The following is a 20,472-nucleotide window of genomic DNA, read 5'->3' as shown; positions in this document are numbered from 1 at the left end:
AGAAATTGCTCCTGGATCAGCCACAAGCAAGGCAAGAGCTCTCCCTGCGGTGCTATTTCTTGGGCCTGGAAAGAGAATGTTTTAAAAAATCATTTATGAGTGACTCCCTCACACTCACTCTCTCTAAACAATCTCTGCTAAAGGTGGTCCCAAATCCCTGCCCTGTCACATACAAGAGAGGAAGAACATAGGACACTGAAAACGTCCTATCACAGGGCCGGGTGGGATGCCTGCCATGACTTCAGGATGGCCCTGGGACTCCCGGGACAAATGCTCTAGTAACTCAGCGGCAGGACCTGAGACACCAGACGCTGGTTCTCGCTCAGCCACGTCTCTCGCATCGCCGCCTTGCGGTCGAATCTGCGGGCGAGTTGTTCCAGTTTCTCCTGCCGGATGAGCTCATTGCGCAGAGCCAGTTCCCTCTCGTGCTCCGCCTTTTCCAGTCGTTCCCAGGCCTGAAAGCAAAGAAGAGGTTGGTTCCTAGTCTCCAAGAAAAGGAAGGTGAGACACAACACAGAAGGACTATGGAGTTTGCTTGCAATGAGTTATTTTATATGCATTCATATAGATGCTGTAATCACAGTAATCATGTGTCATTGTCAAAATGTGTGGAAATATTTTAACAAAAAGAGTAAGCCCTTAAGCAAGCCATAGAATATCTGATAATATTGTGATTAACATGGCTTCATTAATCTTGTAAAGTGTCTCACACTAAGGGACTATGTTTGTAGCAGTAGGATTGGAAGGGGTGGGAAAGAGAGGCTGCATGGGTCTGTCTTCACTCTCAGTTCACATTTTCTTCCATGAACTTGAAAGTGCTCAAAAAATACTATTATCTAAAACAAAAATAATAATCAATGTAAAAAATAATTAAAATGTAATTCCTGGTTAAAAAAAGAAAAAAGAAATGGTTTAAGCAGCTTCCCTGATGGGAGGAGTCAAAAATGCGAATCTCTGACCTTAGAGATTCCAGACACACAATCTTAAGAGCTGTAGCCCTTGCTTATGACTCAAGATGTGCGTGTTGGTTTGTCTCAGAGAAGGTGGGGAAGCCCAGTGTGTATTCGTGCAGCTGGGAAAATACTGGACATTCCCCATGAGTGACTCTGCACCCCTGAACCCCAGCAATAGATAGACACCATGCTCCCATAGCCAGAGCGCAAGGCCAGCGGCAGGGCCACCTGAGTCTTGTCCGTACCTTGTTGATGTCGGAGATGAGTTTTCCTTCACGGGGCATGTAAACCTTTTGGTTGTTAGCTCTCATCTTGCTCTGGATAGTGAAGAGCAAGACTTCCAGATTCCCCTTCTCAGTAAACCTGCGGAAAGGGGAGACACATATCAGTGGCTCTGTTGAGCTCCTTCCAGGGAAAGGAGATCGTCACGTAGACACAAAGGGGTGAATGGCATCTGCCTCTACTTCTATAAAATGCAAGTGTGTGGCGCCCCCTCCCTCCTCAAGCCACTGCCTCAGTGTTCCAGGTCTTAGTTCTTTCCAACTACAGGTATTACTGCTGCTGAGAATTATGCTCAGCAGATCACACGGCTCCTCCTTTTGCAGATCCTCTTGGCCAAGGTTCCGAATCTTGACAGAAACTAGGGGATAATGGGCACACGGGCCCATTGTGGCCTGTGAACTCATCTGTCCTTGCTCTGATTCACAAAAGGACAGGCATAAAGCTGTTATTGGCTCATGAATAATGTCATGAATTTCTGAATGGCCTTTGCAAGGAAAAAGTGCATCTATGGTTTCTGCCCTCAGCCAGGACTCCGGGACCCCGGGACTCGGGGCTGGCTTCATTCAGAAAGCAGCCGAATACTTTAGATTTAGAAGGATGATTTCCAATGACTGCCTCCCAGATCATCAACAGGGAATTATCAGAGACCTCAGAAAGATACTGACAACTGAAGGGACCTTAGGGAAGTCGGGAGGAACAACTTTCAGATTTTCATAATTGAGAAACAAGGTGAAGTTATTTAGCAATGGCACAATTTTTCTTGGAGAGAGGCCACATCTGGTAGTGCTCAGGGGATTCTATGAGATGCTGGGAATCAGACCTGGCTCAGCCACATATGAGGCAAAATGCTTTACTTGTTGTACTATTGCTCCAGCCCAATGATACTTTTTTGGGGGGTGGGGTAGGATTGGGCCACACCCAGTGGTGCTCAGGAATTCCTGGCTCTGTGCTCAGAACTTACTCCTGACAGGCTCAGGGGACCATATGAGATGCAGGGGATCAAACCTGAGTAGGCTGTATACAAGGCAAAGGCTCTCCCCACTGTGCTATTGCTCCAGCTCAATGATACGTTTTTGAAAGATGCAAATAATCTAGCTTGAGAGGACATAAGAAACCTGATTTGAATACAGCTGATGCTCCATCTTTCTTCCTGACTCATTGAAAACATACTTTACGACATACTTTGTGACACAGCTGCCGGTGGGCAGGATGCTGGGTTGGGGCCTCAGAATCACTTATTATCTCCTAACTCACGCATATGTTTCTAAAAATCCCTCAAAGAAACTGTGAAACATAAGCAGCCTCAGAGTTTGGGGAGAGGAACTGGAGACCTGAGCCATTCCATAGGCCTCTCATGCATCAAGATCCTCCCAAAAAGAGCTTACAGAGGGCATGATGTTAATAACATGAGTTTCTGCTTTGAGGATCAGATGGGGGCAGCGAGCACTGAGCTCTGGGTCAGAGCACGGCGGGTCTACAGGCTCTGGTCACTCCCCACTTCCCCCACAATCAGGGCACTGCAGCTGACCCTGGGCCTTACTTGGGTGGTTTCTCCACCGTGCGGTAAGTGTTGAATGCTTGCAGCTGCTGCTGGACACCAACCAGTGAGTTGGCGAATTTGCGATTGTTCAGGATAATGATGGTCTGTTCGATCCATTCCAGAAGGTCAGAGGCCAGGGATTCGTACTTCTCAATCATTTTTTCTGTTTCAATAGCATTGTCAAGCACCTGTGACCAAGAGAGGGAAACAGGGAAGATGGTCGCACTGCACAGAGCAAGCACACATGGCAGCAACCCCGCATCTGTGATGGCCAGCTCTGACACACATCTGCATGACCTTGGCATGAGCATTTCACATACTGGGCACCACGAGCTATCAGGCTCTCAGACCATGGCTATTATGTGTGAGCAGTAACAGCTGAAAGCAACTGTGATTGTGCGGGGTACTTCCAAACCCCCAAGCAAGGGTTCTAAATGGATCCAGTGCCCTCCACTCTGTAGAGAAACATTATGAAGGGCTCCTGTTTGCTGGGTCCTGTTCAATGGTTGACCCCGCCTTTCTATTCATTCCCTTGAGCAAACAATGTCATCTAGTTGATAAAGATTATGCTTCCTAGCCAAGCGAAAAAAGAATCAAAAAGCAGGGGACTGAGACCTTCAACTGTACTACAAAGTAATTAGGCCTGTGACATTGGCCGACTCAGAGTTTCCGTTCCATTTTCTTGTAAGAGTGAGGAGAGCTGGGGTCCACCCTCATGGCCCCCCTCTGTTGTCACCAACCTATTCTGATGCCTTTTGGAATGTGTCCCCCTGCCCCACTCCAACAACTCTGGGCTAAGGACACAGTGCTCATTACTTGCTCAGAGCTGATTAAGACGAGCACTTTCTTTCCTTAGCCATCACAGCAAGAAGACAGACAGACGTGAGCTCACCTTCCCAATGCGCTTCCCTTCCACGGCCAACGCCTTCATCTTGGAGAAGTAGTGGTAGTAGGTGACCACATAGGTGATAATGGACTTCTCGTCGGGGTGATCCACACTGATATCTGGAGCCCAAGAAAGACCACGATAAGCAGCCGGATCTCCTCATTTCTCAGGGTCCCGTCCTGGGGGTGAGGTTGCCCACCAGGAACTCCTGCCTCTCCAAGTCCTGTCCTGGGGTTAGGGAGAGCCCCAAGAAGTCCCCTGCTTCTCAGGGTTTCGTCCCATGGGTGCTGTCCTAGCATGAACTATAGGACAGTGGGAGGCCAGTTCATGAACTCTTTCACTATCTGATCACAAGGACCTTCCAGGGGCCAGAGCAACATGGAGGGATCAGAGCAACCCTGGGCTCGTCCCCAGTATCACGGGGTCCTCCAAAGACTGCAAACACTGGGTATTGAGCACAAAGCAACATACAGTCCCAACTTCAAGGCCACTGTCCCCTCCAAAAAAGAGAAGAGCCCTTTACTATTTAGAACCTTAACAAAAATGACCACTTTACCAAAGAGGCAAAATATAAGCAGAAATACTAGAGAAATGAAAACCAATGAAGAATCAGTCTAAATTCTTTGCAATATGGTCCGTCCCCACATACATGTTGTTCATCACCTGGCCCAGCCAGCCCCAACTGGGTGTTTCCAGAGTCCATATTATTGTGATGGTGCCAGTGATTTCTCATGGTTATTCAGCCTTTGAATATCTTTTTCTTTTTCTTTTTTTTTCCTGTGTTTGTTTTGGGCCACACCCGGGGGTGGTCAGAGGTTACTCCTGGCTCCAAACTCAGGGATCACTCCTGGCAATGTTTGGGGGACCATACAGGATGCTGGTGATGGAGCTCTGGTGGAATGCATACATGTCTTAGTCCTACCCATTGTGCTATCACTCCAGCCCCAAGAAAAGACAATTCTTTTTTTTGTTTGTTTGTTTGTTTTTGGGCCACACCCAGCGGTGCTCAGGAGTTACTCCTGGCTATCCGCTCAGAAATAGCTCCTGGCAGGCACGGGGGACCATATGGGACGCCGGGACTTGAACCAACCACCTTAGGTCCTGGATCGGCTGTTTACAAGGCAAACGCCTGTGCTATCTCCCTAGCCCCCAAAAGACAACTCTTTACCAAAGCACAGAGCAGGCAAGGCTAAGACATAATTCCTTCCCATTGTGAGACAGGGTTTAAGTCCAAACCTCTATCACAGAGCTAAGGAATGTTCGTTTTCTGTTTGTATCGAGAAACCAGCAAATGGGTTAAACCAAGTTAACTGTATCTTGGCTTCCGGTAGGGAGCATGTGAGTGACTGGGAGGCACCAAGCAATAGCAGTGGCCTCATGACCTCGAGCTGCCCTTGGGGAGTTGAACTTCCTGTAGCACATGTAAGAAACGGTCAGACTTTTCACTTGTGCCCTATTTGCTTTCCAATTTCCAAAAGAGCCTGTAAAAAGCTCCTTGACTAAAATCAAACCCTCTTTCTTCTCCTTAAATGCTTCTCAGAGGAGATCAAGGTTGTCTAAGAGCTGCACCTGCTGAAGTGACACTAAACTTGGACCCTGCCAAGCAAGGATGCCCACGATGAGCTGGGCTAGTGTCCCATGTGGGCTGGGTTCTGTGTGCCTGTGCCAAGTCTTTAAAGTTCCACTATGAGGAACCAAAGAGGGTTCTTACCCAGAGGTTCCCCTTTCCTAATGAAGCCTAATTGGAGGGTCTGGGGAGGGGGCGGGCTGAGGATTGAACTTGGGTCAGCCTCGTGCAAGTCCCATGCTGTCCTGCCTCTCCAGCCCCCTAATGAAGCCCTATCACCAAATTGCTTTCTTAGGGGCCGGGCAATAGCACAGCAAGGAGGACATTTGCCTTGCATGTAGCTGCCCTGGGTTTGATCCCCGGCATCCTATAGGGTCCCCTGAGCCTGCCAGTAGTGATTCCTGAGCACAGGGACAGGAGTAACCCCTGAGCACCACTGGGTGTGGCCTAAAAACCAAAACCAAAACTAAAACCAAAAAAAAAAAACAAACAAAAACAAAAACAAAAACCCAAACACTTTCTTGTTTCGAAGCAAACACTGTAGAGCCTCAAGTCTCCTGCTCGTCCCTTGCCATTTGCTCCACAATATAGATGGTCCCGATGGTCACTCACTAGTGACCATCAAATTTGCTTCTGTCCCTTGAGCGTGGCCAGGAATTCTCCATGACCCCCACTGCCCACTCAGTTTTCCCTACAAGGCCTTACCCGCCCTTCCAGTGGCATTTGCTGCCATCCCCCTAAATGTGTCTCCCTGACAACTGTGAGTCCCCAAAACATGCCTCCTCTCTGCTAACATTGGTCCCCTCAGGCAGCTCGGTCATCTCCCTCAGAGACTCCCCATAGGACTCCCCATTCAGGGCCATTTCAAAGGCTTGGACAAATCTGCACCCCAAAGGGAGCTCTTCATTCTCCCTGGGATATTCCCCAAAGCTCACTGGATGCATGAAATCAACCATCACTGGGCAGATCTGATGTGACCACTTGGTGTTAGAGACGCTACAAGTGTCCCTCTCAGTCTGTCCATCCGCATGCCTATCCGTGGGGGAGCTTACCCTCAGGGTCCAGCAGTTTCGTGAGGCCCAGGTGTTGTTCTGCCAGGTTAAATGCATTTTGCAGATTGTAGTGCGCATTGGATTTCTTCAGCTTGTCGAAGTCAATCAGGTCAGGCCTGTGGGAAACAGGAACCGGGCATAACCAAAACTATGGCTTGAGAACAACAACAACAACAAAAAAAAACTGTGATCTGGGAGGCAGTGCTCTGGGAACCATGAGGTGGTGGGGATTAAACTCGGGTCAGCTGAGTGGAAGGCAAAAGCCCTCTCCACTGCTATTACTCAGGCCCTAAATTCAAAGTTTACTAAGAGACCTGCAGAATGGACAAACTTGTCTGGCAGAGTTGATATTCTCACAGGAATGCAGGCCCCTTCACTGCTGTTCTCCATTAAAGACAACAGTTCTTACAAGGACTAAGGACCCCTGACATGTAGTGCAGACAAGACTCCGTCTGTCCCCCAGAGCCCAGAGTGGCGCCTGCCTACCGGTGCTTGTGGATCAGTGCGTTGAAGGCCATCCCGTCCCGCCAGCTGGTGGTGAAGTTGTGGATGTTGACATTCGGGTACCTATTGGAGAAAAGCAGTAAAGTCACTCAGGAAGATTTGATCTTCTGCCATAGGAGGGTTACATGGATGATGATCAACCCAGGAAAACCCGAGACTGTGACTACCCCTCAGGACAATCCATTTAAGTAAAGACAAAAGAATATTCAACATATTACATGGGGCCAGAGCAATAGCACAGTGGGGAAGGCTTTTGCCTTGCACTCAGCCAATCTGCGTTAGATCTCTGACATCCCATAGGGGGCCTCCAAGCCTGCCAGGAGTAATTTCTGAGTGCAGAGCCAGGAGTAACCCGAGCACTGCCACTGTGGCCAGAAAACAAAACAAAACAAAAAAGAAAAACACAATATATCTTTTAACATTTCGATCTTGGTCACCTGTGAACTGTTTCTCCAATTTCATCAGACTGAAAGTGTAAAAAGATTGATTAAAAACCACTGATCTGAGGTCAGAGTGATGATACAGTGCACAGGGTGCTTGCCTTGCATGTGGCCAATCTGGGTTTGATCTCCAGCTTCTGATATCGTTCCCCAAGCCCTGCCAGGAGTGACCCCTGAGCACAGAGCCATGGGTAAACTCTGAGCACACCCAGGTATGACCCCAAATCCATATAAAACAAAACCCAAAGAAACAGTTCTAAATGGTAGCTATTTTCAATGAAGGAGATAGAGAATGGAAACTGATAAGGCATAAACATGATTCTTAAAGGTCTCCAAAGCAGAAAAAATTAAAATAAAAAATAAGATAGGGGGCTGGAGTGATAGATAACACAACAGGTAGGGCATTTGCCTTGCATAAGGCCAACTTGTGACCTACAGGGTTCAATACCCAGAGGCATCACATATGATCCCCGGGAGCAATTTCTGAAGGCAGAGCTAGGAGTAACCTCTGAGTGCTACTGGGTTTGGCCCAATAACAAAACAAAACAAAAAAGGAAGATAAGCACATAGGCTTCCATTTCATGGCTGTGTTTTCTGAAGCTGGTCTTAAGAGTTTTAAAATCCAAGGTATAGAATGTCTTTCATTTTTCTTAAAACCCATAGATGAGTGAGACCATTTTGCGAGTTTAGTTAGAGAAATAACTACGTTTTGAACTATCCTAATAATGAGAATGTACGAGGGAAATAGAAAGCCTGTCTACAGTACAGGCAGGGGTTGGGTAGGGAGGAGGGAGATTTGGGACATTGGTGATGGGAATGTTGCACTGGTGATGGGTGGTGTTCTTTACATGACTGAAACCCAAACACAATCATGTATGTAATCAAGGTGTTTAAATAAAAAAATTAAAAAACAAATCCAAGGTACATCTGTGAATACAGACAGGGGTGTGAGAGGAGAGGGGGCATTGGTGCTGGGAATGTTGCACTGGTGAAGGGGGTTATTCTGTTTATGACTGAAGCCCTACTACAAACATGCATGTAATCATGGTGCTTAAATAAAAATATATATGTTTAAAAAGAAAAAAGCCGGGGCCGGAGAGATAGCATGGAAGTAGGGCGTTTGCCTTGCATGCGGAAGGACGGTGGTGGTTCGGATCCCAGCATCCCCTATGGTCCCCTGAGCCTGCCAGGAGCGATTTCTGAGTATAGAGCCAGGAGTAACGCTTAAGCAATGCCGGGTGTGACCCAAAAACAAAAACAAAAACAAACAAACAAAAAAAGCCAAGGTACGTTCTTCCTGGTGCCTCCTTATGACAGACGGGGTAGGGCCTGAGCCTCTGCACTGTAGGAGGTCTGGCTTTGCATGCTGCCAACCTGGGGTTCAGTCTTCAGCATCCCATATGTTCCTAAGCCCTGCCAGGAATGATCCTCTGAGTGTAGAGCCAGGAACAACCATGAGTATCACTGGGTGTGGGCAAAAAGAGAGAGAGTGAGAGAGAGAGACAGCCAGGGATACTGAGTATGGAGCTTGATGACAGGTCCAGAATATAAATCAGAACTACTCCCACTCTGGCTGCTGGCTGGAAGGTTGGCGTATCAACGGCTCGTAAGTCAGAGAAGAGGCTTGTCACCAGCTGCAGGGACAGGACTGGCCCAGCAGAGAGGCTGGCACTCACCCGGCCGTCTTCATCTGGCACCACAGCAGCAGTGCATCCTTGGCTGACTTCTTCTCTTTGTTGTCTTCCGTTTCCACGCTGATATCTTGGATCTGAGAGTCACAAAGAAGTAAGAGTGGACAGGTCAGCGTGTACCGACAGCCCATGAGGGGCAGATCTACACATAACCGGCGCTCATGGGAAAGGGTCTCTGTCCCTCAGGACACCTCACAGAAGCACCAATCCTGGCTCTTATTCCAGACAGATGGACGGTGAGCGGAGACTAGTCACCTGGTTTCTCCTCTCCATCTGAGCCACCCTCCCACCCATCAGCACAGGGGAGACAGACTAGTCCTGTATGCCTTGAACTTCATGACATTCCAAGAGGACTCCCCAAGTTGCTTTTTCTTCACCAGATACTTTTCACTCTGTTGTTGAAAATGAGTCCTTCCAAGATGGGGCTGATGAAAGCTGCAGCCAGAGGACTAGCTCCCATGGTCTGGGCCTGACCCAGACCACCCCTGACTTATGCAACAGTGATGGTCAAAGAAGGCAGGGCTGGGTCCTTCCTTCCTGAGATTCATACTTTATCGGACCCTAGTGATGTGAGTATTTCATAATAAGCACCAGAGAGAATCCCTAAGGCACCCCATCCTATGAGAATGATACAGGACATTCATAACCTGCAAGAGGGCCTCATCCAGTCATGCCCAACTTTGAAATTTCCAACTTGAAACAGTGAAAGGCTACTCAGCTAATGTGTTTTCCTGAGTGGACTTGGATGGTTCTTATTTGTAAGCCCAACAGGCACATAATCCAACAATAGACCCTGACCTGTCCGGCCCACAGTGATACTGCTCAGGTCTGAACCTGACTTTAGGCTTTGTGTCCCAGGGACAGTGCCTTAGTTTCCCCTCTGAGGAGCCACATGAATAATGGGGTCTGCCTTGTAACACTTAAGACTCTGTAGTGCTGAACTCATAGTAATGAGACATGAATTTCAGGGCTGGTTACCAAGTTCCATGAGTTGAAACAAAAGCTCTAAATGAGCTCTTTTATCTTTGGCATCTAGCCTATACTAATGACAACAATAATCATACTCTGTGGGTAGGTGCAGATGATATCAGCCTGGGAATCCATCCGTCCTTCCACCCAATCACCATCCACTCTCAATGTCTGTCCTCTTAAGCATCTATCCAGCCACTTTCAGCTTTGACCGTCCCAACCCGCCCCTCTCCCTGTCAAATGTCCTCCCACTTGTCCCATATAATTCACAAACATGCCCCAGAGTTATTTTTAAAAGGAGATAGAAAGATTAAATATGTAAGTATAAGGTCAAATCAACAAGCTAGAAATGTAACTAGAAAAAACCCCCAGGAAGTGAAATAATCATATTTAAACAAACAAACAAAAACTCTCCCTTTTTAACTCTGATGGATTTGGCCATCCTAAATTTGCAAAAATCCTCAAATCCAGCTAGAACTATTAGCTGGTATGCAGAAAGAGAATGTGAAAGCCCCCACATCCAAGATTCTAACTCTGCTTTCCTACATACCAATGTTCCCTCTTTTATTTATTTTCTTTATTTGTTTTTTTGGGCCACACCCAGCGGTGCTCAGTAGTTACTCCTTACTCTGTGCTCAGAAATCGCTCCTGACAGACTCGGGGGGCCACATTGGATGCCGGGAACCGAACCGGGGTCTATCTGTGCTACAACTTTGGCCTAGATGACTCTTTTAAAGAAACAGCAGCATAGACCTTCAAGGATGCAAGGGTGTTCAGGGTTTGTGTACACACACACACACACACACACACACACACACACACACACACACACACACTCACACACACATAGACCTTCAAGGATGCAAGGGTGTTCAGGGTTTGTACACACACACACAGACAGACCTTCAAGGATGCAAGGGTGTTCAGGGTTTGTGCACACACACACACACACACACACACACACACACTCTCACACACACAAAGTGACCTCAGTGGTGAAAGTTGGCTCCTACTATCTATCCCGCTTCAGGAACAGAGGCCGCAGGCTGGCAGTATACTAATGAGTCCATGACTCATCCCAACTCATGCCAAGTAGCAGCCCTGGTATGGGGCATAGACATTGACTGCCATCCAGATGGTCTCCATAAAGAAGCCCTCCCCTGCTCCAGTCCCCACAACCACAAGACAAAAAGAAACTGATTTCTTGGTGTTTCCTGAGTCTTGTGTCAAAGAGCAAAAATTCTAGAGTATTTACTCCCAGGGGCAGGAGCTATAGCACACCGGGAAGGCCCTTTGCCTTGTATGCAGCCAAAGGAGTTCATTCCCTGGCATCCCATAGGGGTCCCCTGAAACCTACCAGGAGTGCAGAACTGGGAGTAATCCCTGAACACCTGCTGGTGTAGCCCCAAAACAAACAAAATAAGAGTATTTACTCCCAATTTCAGATCACTCAGGAAAGGAATGCAAAAGCCCACAGAGGTTTCTGTTGACAAAACTGAGCCCATTCAAGACATTCTTTCATCACAGCTGCTTAATTAGAATCATGGGGCCCAGGAATCGGAATTACTTAAAGGGAAAATACACAAAGCTTCCTCCAGAAGTCAGAGGACCAGCTGAGTTTAGGAAAGAGCCAGACAGGAAGTGCTCCCAGCCCTTGTTCTGGTCACTGCTCCTCCTCTCATACCCCAGGGCAGTGGAAGCTCACACCCCATCCAGCCCCACAGGCAGGTGAGAAGGAAAAGGATTACTTACCACTGGGGTTTAGAGTTTTAACAAAACACACACAAAAAAGAGCTAAAGACTAGCTTCTGGGTTTCCCCTTTCTGTTCAGATTTTTTATTATTTACCCAGAAAAATCAATCGGGCTTTATCAAAGGGGGCAAAGCTGAGAGGAAAAGGTTCAACTGGAGGAGACAGGGAAGGCAGGTTTGTTTGCTGAGTAACCTGACACTAAGCTAAGAACTGGCCCCTGTACTTTGTATTGTAACTGAAAAGAATGAAGCAAAATACTTTGTGCAGGGGACTGGAGGGGAAAAATGAATAACAATCCCAGAAACCAGCCTGGAGGAAACACCAAGAAGCTCCTATTGGGCTCTTTGAGCACGCCTGATCCTCCTCCTACAGGGACACAGAAAAAGGGTCCTATAGGCACACTTGAGGAAGTATTCCTCTCAGGTGTAACAGACCCATAAAACTATCCTTGGTCTAGAGAAGCAGAGGTTGTCTATCATTTCCCTCTGAAAACTGCTTTCTCACGCCCCAAAGAGAACCAGCAGGTAAAAAGGAGCCTTGTGAAGGGAAGACCTGGCCCTACCTCTAAAGACACCCCAATCTTCGCTTCATTCTACCAGACACGCTAGGGTCAGGACTAGGCTTGGGTCCAGAATCTATCACCTCCTCCCAGAAAAGCCAGGTCTTCCAGGGGCTGTGTCCAGGGCAGCAGGGGGCTAAGGAGAGTGGTGGATGCTCCATCTGATGCCCAACCCCAGCTGCCCCTGCCTGGCCCAGAGGAGCTACTGGGTACCTGGAAGCGCAGGATGATGGTCCAGATAAGGCCGAGCGTGAGCCGGTGGTTCCCATCCACAATGTCGTGGGATCCCATGTTCTCCAGGTGGACCCTCTGCTCCTTCAGGAACTGCAGCGCCTTGTCCACGTTCTCCAGGCAGTGGATACGCATGCGGCCCTTGGTGGGCTTGGGCTGGATGAAGGAGAGAGGTGTCAGGGGGAGCACGGTGAAGAGGGAGTCAGGAGAGCACAGTGGAGAGAAGGATGAGGATGAGCATGGCCCAGGGAAGTCAAAGTTGTAGAGGCTCAGGGGAAGACGAGGGTGGAGCACTGAAAGCAACCTCTGGCAGCACCCGTACCCATCAAGAACGCAAGGAGGAAAAACAAGCACACATCTGGAGCCTCAGAAAAGTTGCTGGAACTTGCCACCAACATTTAGGGTCAACAGACAGACACGGGCTAATAGGCATGAGGACCCAGCCCCTCAAAGCATTTCAGGGGCCTTCTCTCAGGGCCTCCCCAGCACCCTAACCACCCTCCCACCCGCCTTCCAACCACCCCTATTCTCAGGGATTCCCCCAACCCTGCACAGTCACAGTCTCCTAGTTCAGAAATGCCCTTCATCTCCCATTTTCATGGCTGTTTCCCACAGTTCTCTGAGAGTACCCAAATAGACTTGGCTGCTCTATTGCTTTCAGTGGCTTCTGGTTTGCTTCAGAGCAACCAACCCTGAGAGTGAACTGGGCACCCCTCGCTGGCCCAGGCACCCAAGAAAGACAGGCAGTAAATAGGGCAGCGGCACATAGTCACGGAACATCTTTCTTGCAGGAGCCTCTAATTTGCTAGATGGAAAACACCATTTTTGTTTGTTTGTTTGTTTGTGGCCACACCCAGTGGTGCTCAAGAATTACTCCTAGCAGTACTTGAGGGACCATGTGGGGTCCTGAGGATCGAACAGCTGTGTGCAAGACAAATGCCCTCCCTGCTATGCTATTGCTTCTGCCCTAGATAGAAAACATTAGAAGGAGAGAGAGGAAAGCAGTGAAGGGACACTTGAAGTTGGCCCTACTTGACTTTCTCTTCTGCACTATATACAGCATGAGAACAAAGGAGAAACTAAGCTAACAGCAGGAGACAAAAGTCTTCAAATATATGTTCAGACAGAAAAAACACCTCACAATAGCCCAAGGAAAATGAGAAATTTACCTCTCCCAAATCCATCCCACAATTCTTCCCAAATCAAAACAATATTTATAGCATTGCCATAGTAACTTTGATTTTCTGCCTATAAATTAGTGAAAAATAAATTTATTATTCCTGTTCTTTGCATCTTTTAATTTTTTTGTTAGTTTTTGTGCCACACCCTGCGGTGCTCAGGGGTTACTCTTGCTTGCAAGGCAAACGCCGCTGTGCTATCTCTCCAACCCCATCATCTTTTAAATTTTTAAGAGGAATAAATTGGGTCTAAGATCTACTTTTGGCAATTAATGAGGCACAAAAGATCAAGATGTGAAAAAGCCCATATTCATGTACAATTTCTCAGGTTTTCTAGGAGATTAGTTCATTTTATTTATTCAGAAAAAGGGAAGAGATATCATTAGGCTGCTACAAAAATAGAAGTAGAAAACTGGTCACTGCAATGTTCTCAAACTTGCAAAATTTCAAATATATTTCTCCAACAGTTCTATTTGGAGCAAAATAAGGGGGGATGCACTTTCTCCCTATATCATGTGGTCTTCAAACTGTTTAGAAATAAACATCTCTTTGTAGCTTATGAGAATGTTTACATTCTAGATTTTGCTTTCCCAGGGAGAGCCAGAAAAGCTGATAAACATCAAATGAAAGGCAAAGTTTAAAACCAAAAGTGGACATTGTCCTCAAGCAGCAATGATACCTTCACTCTTTGAATGGTAATCCCCAAATTTAATTCTGGCCCAGTACAGAAAGAAAAGGTGGTTGGTTGTTGTTCAAGAGGAAAATGGAGTGATTAAGGGAGGGAAGGAGCTTGTAAAAATATCCAAACCTTCGACCCCTTTTCACTCACCATCACGGAGGCAGTTGGGGGTGCCCAGCAGTTCAGGCTCCACCCAAGCTTGGTCTGGTGCCTTCGGGCACCCCCAGGCCACAGGCAACACAGAAGGCTCAGTGAGAGAGCCCAGCTCTTTAGCCACACAGCCAGCCATCAGCATCACTTTCCCCACAGTGACGTCCCTATACATGTGGCCTTAGTCTCTCTCTGCATAGGCGTCTGGCTCCATCCCAGCTGCACCACCTATTACCATCCATTTCCAAAGTAAAGGAGGCAAAAACCTGTCGGGCCAGTTGTGGGACTGATTTAAGCTTCCTTGGCAAAATGTTCACAAACAAAAGTCACATCAGAGGCGGCAGCCATGGTAGCTCTGGGGAACAGAAGGGAGGTAACATTTTCCCTGTTGGCTGTGGGTTTCCCTGCTGGAAAGGCAGGATGGACTCACTGGAAGCTCCAAGTCTCTGAGATGACACATATCAGCACTCAAAGAAAGAAATATGCAGAGAAGGAGGGTGGGGGCAAATAAGCATACAGCAGAAGCCACTGAGTTTGATTCCTGCCACCTTAGAAATAGCAGCTCCCTGGTTGGAGCACTAGAATAGCAGAGAGGGTCTTTGCTTTGCACGTGGCCAACCCAGGTTTGATCCCCATCATCCCATATGGTCCCTGAGCTTTGCCAGTAGTAACCTCTGAACACGAAGCCAGGAGTAACCCAAGTGTCTTTGGGTGTAATCCCAAAACAAAAACAAACAAATAAACAAAAAACCCAGTAGCTCATTTTGCCCAGAGAACCTGAAAGACATATGGAAAAGGACTCCATGACTTCAGAGGAAACAGATTCCTCTTGGGGACAGTGCCCAAGGCTGTTCCTTCCTTTCATTCCCCAGCAGCAGGGCTGAAATATTCAGATCCAAAATAATGACCTTGAAAAACGAGCAGAGCAAGGCTGTCTTCAGTGTCAGAAGATCAGGGAGAGTGTGAGGGAACACTGCGGAATTCCCCCACGTGCTCCCCTTACTCCAAAGCACCTCCTCTGGGAACAACCAAGTACTACTAAGTGTGGGGATTCATCAGGAGATGAGCTCACACTCTGGGTGTGAGAGAGATGGTGACTGCATCCCACTCACCAGCCGCTCCCCAGACAGGACCTCCAGCAGCTTGATGAGCATCCGTCCATCGCGGAGGTCGGTGTACAGGTCTGTGATGCGGCAGGACACACGAGCCAGGTGAGAGTTGACCCACTTGGTGAAGGTCTTCTTCTGCACTGCTTCGCGCTCATCTGTAGGAGAGGAGAAACACATCAGCGACCACTGCAGATGAACAAGACCACAGTGGTCCCCATGCAGCAAGATGGACCCAAGCCATGGAGAGGGAGGGAGGGAGAGAGGGAGGGAGGGAGGGAGGGAGGAAGGAAGGAAGGAAGGAAGGAAGGAAGGAAGGAAGGAAGGAAGGAAGGAAGGAAGGAAGGAAGGAAGGAAGGAAGGAAGGAAGAAAGGAAGGAGGAAGGAAGGAAGGAAGGAAGGAAAGAGAAAGGAAGGAAGGAAGGAAGGAAGGAAGGAAGGAAGGAAGGAAGGAAGGAAGGAAGGAAGGAAGGAAGGAAGGAAGGAAGGAAGGAAGACAGACCTCAACTATGGGCACTGCCAATTCTGTGGCCCGTCTGCCCAAAAGAATGCTGGGCAGGCAGGTCTTGGGATATGGATACTCTGCTCTCCTCCCCAGCAGTGTCTGACCTGACTGTAATGTTTCCACATGTGCCCTACAGCCAAGACATTTCAGGGGAGTACAGGACATGGAGAGGGGTGAAACCAGAAATGCTCAGGGATGGCAAGAGACGGGTCTCCTCCCTCAGCACACAAGGGACATAAACTAAAGGGACCCATGATTGATCAAGAAACAGTCTTTCCATCTCAGAAATGCTGGGAACAGGGAATCACAGCCAGGAGGTGGCTGCCAAGACATCCGAACAATGCCAGATGAAGAAGTGAAGAGGTCAGGGTTTGCGGTGCTGTAGAAATGCACTGAAATGCTGAATTCAAAGTCTGCCCCCTTTCTTTTATTAAGTCAACAATGTTAGATGACACCCAACTATTAACCCAAAACAAGGCGTTTCCCCCATTTTTCTCATTCCCTTAAATCTCCTTTTGATATGTAATAGTCCGCCTGAATTTTCCTCCACCCTGCCCTGCCTGGTTGGATAGGTATTTATTTAATAAAGAGCATTTTTGGTTTGGTGCACTCAGATACCACGAGACAAAAAACAAACTAACTCCATGATTCTCTCCTGACTGGCTTGGTTTATTAATCCTTCACCACTATCCTGCTTCTTCAGACCTGTCTGCCTGGGGTTGGAAATACGAAGCGTGGGGTGATTTCACAACATGTGATTTATTTTACACAAGAACATCATCTCCAAACCCCGACTCTTGCCTGAAAAGCCAACCACGTCTATTCTATTGGCCCACATGTGATTCTATTGGCCCAAAAAATCATCCCCACACTCTGTCTGACAGAGAAGCCCAGATTGGCTTCCAGTCCTCTTGCCCCTGAAGACTGCCATGAAGGGCCTTGGTAAGAATCCACAGGCTGTGCCCTAGAGCCACCTGCCTGTTCCTGTGGTGCTCCCACCTACCAGCTGATCGCTCCACATCTAGTTCCACCAACACAAATTGCCAAAGGCCCTGGGACCTTCCCATACACTCCCTCAAAGCCCAGCACATCAAAAGCTCACACGTGGATGCCAGGGAAGGAAGCAGAAGCTGAAGTTTCGAGTGCATTTTCTTTCTCTCCTCTCTCATAAAAACAAGGCTATTTATGGTGGTGTTTCAGGGAAACAATCTTCCAACACTAACCCCATTCTCATCAATGTCCCAGGTTCCCTCAAAAGTGCCAGCCTGCCCCTTTGGCAGACATACAATAAAATTTATTTCATAGTATTGTTCCAATAAAATTTAGAGGACTGAGCAGATTGATCAGATAAGTCAACAAAAGTCCATTTGTGGTGGACTGATCGCTAGATGATTCTAGCCCACATATATAAATTCAACTCGTTTAATACACTACCTATTCTCAGTTTGAATGACTAAGTTTTTAACTGTGGCATCAAATACATTGCATTAAATTTTATTTTGTACTTGAATCATTTTCTGTGGTATTCGGGGATCATATGAGATGCCAGGGATCAAACCTACACCAGACACATACAAGGCAAATGCCCTTCCCTCCCTGCTGTACTTTCACTCACTGACACCATCAGAGATCATTCCTGGTAGACTCAGGGAAACATAAGGGTGCAGGTGATTGAACTAGGGCCAATGCATACAAGCCAAGCATTCTCCCTGCTATGCTATCTCCTTGGCTCAGGATCAATTAAAGTATTTTAAATTTATACTGTTGTGTTGGGTTTTTTTTAAAAGCCATACTGGATATGGAAGTACATTTTACAAAATCTTTGATAGATGTCCTGGCCTTCTAATAAACAGTTTGAGGCTCAAAGTCACTAGCACACACTAGCATGTTAGGGAATAAGACCGAAATGAAAAACTGTTTGCCTTATGGTATTTCTGTTTTTTTTTTTCTTTTTTTGGTTTTTTGGGTCACACCCGGCAGTGCTCAGGGGTTACTCCTGGCTCTACACTCAGAAATCACCCCTGGTAGGCACGGGGGACCATATGGGATGTCGGGATTTGAATCACCGACCTTCTGAATGCAAGGCAAACAAACGCCTTACCTTCATGCTATCTCTCCAGCCCCACGGTATTTCTAAATGAGCTAGAAATGACGTTTATCTGCCAACTGTTCCTCTTTTGAGTGAATTTCTCTTATACTAGAGCAACACGCCTAGCGCCCAAGGTTCTGAATGACCAAGCTCCTTCCTGGAAGACTCTTTGAAGACTATTCAACACACACCCATAATGACCCCTCCTAAGAGACACTGGCCAGACCACTGCAACTTCCCTCTCGTAGAGAGGGACATCAAGTGGAACTCAAACAATCTGCAGACCCTCCTGCCTTGCAACTTCTGGGCTTTGGGAAAGGCCACCCTGAACCTGACTTCGTTAGGCTCCCAACACCCCACTTTGATTAGCACCAAAACCATATAGGTGGCTGGCTGAGTGTCAGTACAGTCAGGGCACAAGGGCAGAGCAGGAGCTCCGCTTGGGTGTCCAACAGGGTTGGGAAAATGGATGGTGGGAATGGGAAAGAGGCTCTCTCTAGATTCACTCTACCCTTTGTTACACCCCGGAAGGTACAAGGATGAAGCGCCAGCTCTGGCCCAATGGGCGTCGAGAGGGGAGCCCTTGGCACAGAGGGTGGGAGATGAGAACACAGAGATGTCTCAGCTTCAGATGCTGTAGTGGGAGGAGAGCTACAGACAAACCCTGACTCTGTAGGGCAAGACCAGTTTGGCCATGGGGAGGGGTCTGCATAGACCTGGAGGTATTGTTGATGGTTTCTAGCCACCAAGTGAGTAGAGGCAAAAGGGCACTGAAAAGCCCAAAAGTCACACACAGGACAGAACACACCTACAGCAGGGATGTGGCCAGATGGAAGCCTGACCCCTTCTGAGATCACAGGCCATGCCCTGTCCTAAGTGCCAGGCACTACTCTGCTCAGAGATAGGCTCTGGAGTCAGCCCCAGTGTCTCTTCCTCAGTCTCAGACCATGTCACAGGCTTCTGGTCTGGTTCCATGTGGGATGCCAGGGAAGATGCTGTCCTAGGGGCTGCCCACCCATAGAAAGGGCCTTTGCTTTTCAGGGGAGAGAACAGGGAAGGGTGTCGTGGGCATCTAGGCCAGCCCTGCTGTCCCTCTGTTTCGTCCTTCCATCTGTCCCTCCATCTTTTCGAGCCTTCTCTGGCCTGAGCAGGCAGGCCATGGTGTCTCTGCTCCCAGAGCAGTAGGAAAAGCTGAGCTACCTTCTCGCTCCTCTTCCCCACGTACCCCCATCTCCTTCTTCCTCCCACTAGCCATCCCTCCAGCTCCTCTCCCAGCTACTCTTGGTTCCCTACCTGGCCCCACCCCTAGCCTAGCCCTTTCACTGTTCAGGAACTTACCTGAAGCTGCCTGGAAGGAGCCAAGCAGATCAAAATGCTGGACTGGCAAATTAGCTGCTTTTGCACTGTTCTCCCCACTAGAAAAACAAGGGCCAAGGCATCACCGAAGTCTCTGGGGCCTTCTTAAAGCTTGGAAAGAAAAAAAAAAAAACCCATATCTCTTCCTAGCTACTTTCCTGGCCAAGTCTTTAAAATGTCCACAGAAGAAAGGCACACTGCTGTGTACGAGCCTTTGTCACCGTGAAAAAGGCTCCGGTTCATTCTTTCTCACTGAGTGACAGATGACAGTGCTCAAGACACTTTCTATGCTACAGGAGATCAGTGGGTTTCCAGGGTCAAAGGACTCCCATGAGTGGGAAAGGGAAAAGCAGCTGTCCACACTGGCACCTGGGCTCAGCTGGGCTCTGGCACCCACACGGCAATTCTCTACACAACGGCTCAAAAGGCATTTCACTAACACACAGAGACCACCTGTCATGGGGATGGATGGACGGAAGAAGAGCTGGATGGATGGGAGTACTCTGTGGCTCTGTCCCCTCTCTCTTGGGCTGTCAACTCCCCGGGGGCTCTGTCCACACTCTCCTGTGTTGTGGTGTCCAGAATTGAACCTGAGCAGGATAAGTGTAAGGCAAATGCCTAACCTGGTACACTCTCTCCAGCCCCTAAGTGTATTCAATCTAGAAATTTGCTCATCAAAGCTTAAATTCTTGACTTTAAAAAAAATTGTTTGTTTGAATTCTAGTTCTAAACAAAAGACTACAGTTGGGTGGAGTTCCCTCTCTATATCTTAGCCTGAAAAAATAAGTCATTTCCCTTGAGCAACATGCAAACACAGGGCAGGAAACCAGAAAGAGGAGAGAGTCAGTTCTGATGGAGCATCGTCCTAGTCTCCCTTATCTGAGGCAGCAGAAGGAAGGAAACGGTAGGGCTGGAGGCCGGATTCATCTGGGTGCCTCTGACTTGGGTTTGCTGCTATGCATATAAATAGAAATGGAGAGGAA

The 20,472-nt window shown here is 47.9% G+C and overlaps 1 protein-coding gene across 1 annotated transcript in view; it reads right to left on the bottom strand.

Annotated features, from left to right (window-relative positions):
• The window catches only part of SPTBN1 (spectrin beta, non-erythrocytic 1), a 120,762-nt gene that overhangs the window by 40,357 nt on the left and 59,933 nt on the right, over positions 1 to 20,472 (bottom strand). The window contains exons 2-10 of the mRNA XM_049784810.1: positions 15,546 to 15,697; positions 12,409 to 12,582; positions 8,901 to 8,992; positions 6,767 to 6,847; positions 6,281 to 6,396; positions 3,668 to 3,780; positions 2,776 to 2,963; positions 1,199 to 1,316; positions 297 to 455 (exon numbers count right to left, since the gene is read on the bottom strand). Of these exons, the coding sequence (XP_049640767.1) occupies positions 297 to 455; positions 1,199 to 1,316; positions 2,776 to 2,963; positions 3,668 to 3,780; positions 6,281 to 6,396; positions 6,767 to 6,847; positions 8,901 to 8,992; positions 12,409 to 12,582; positions 15,546 to 15,697 (1,193 nt within the window). The remainder of the gene's footprint in view (positions 1 to 296; positions 456 to 1,198; positions 1,317 to 2,775; positions 2,964 to 3,667; positions 3,781 to 6,280; positions 6,397 to 6,766; positions 6,848 to 8,900; positions 8,993 to 12,408; positions 12,583 to 15,545; positions 15,698 to 20,472) is intronic.

This window comes from Suncus etruscus, chromosome 12 (genome assembly GCF_024139225.1).
Source record: "Suncus etruscus isolate mSunEtr1 chromosome 12, mSunEtr1.pri.cur, whole genome shotgun sequence".
In the NCBI taxonomy this organism is placed as follows: domain Eukaryota; kingdom Metazoa; phylum Chordata; class Mammalia; order Eulipotyphla; family Soricidae; genus Suncus; species Suncus etruscus.
Note: the sequence above shows the minus strand (reverse complement) of the source record. Positions and strands in the feature narration are given on the sequence as shown.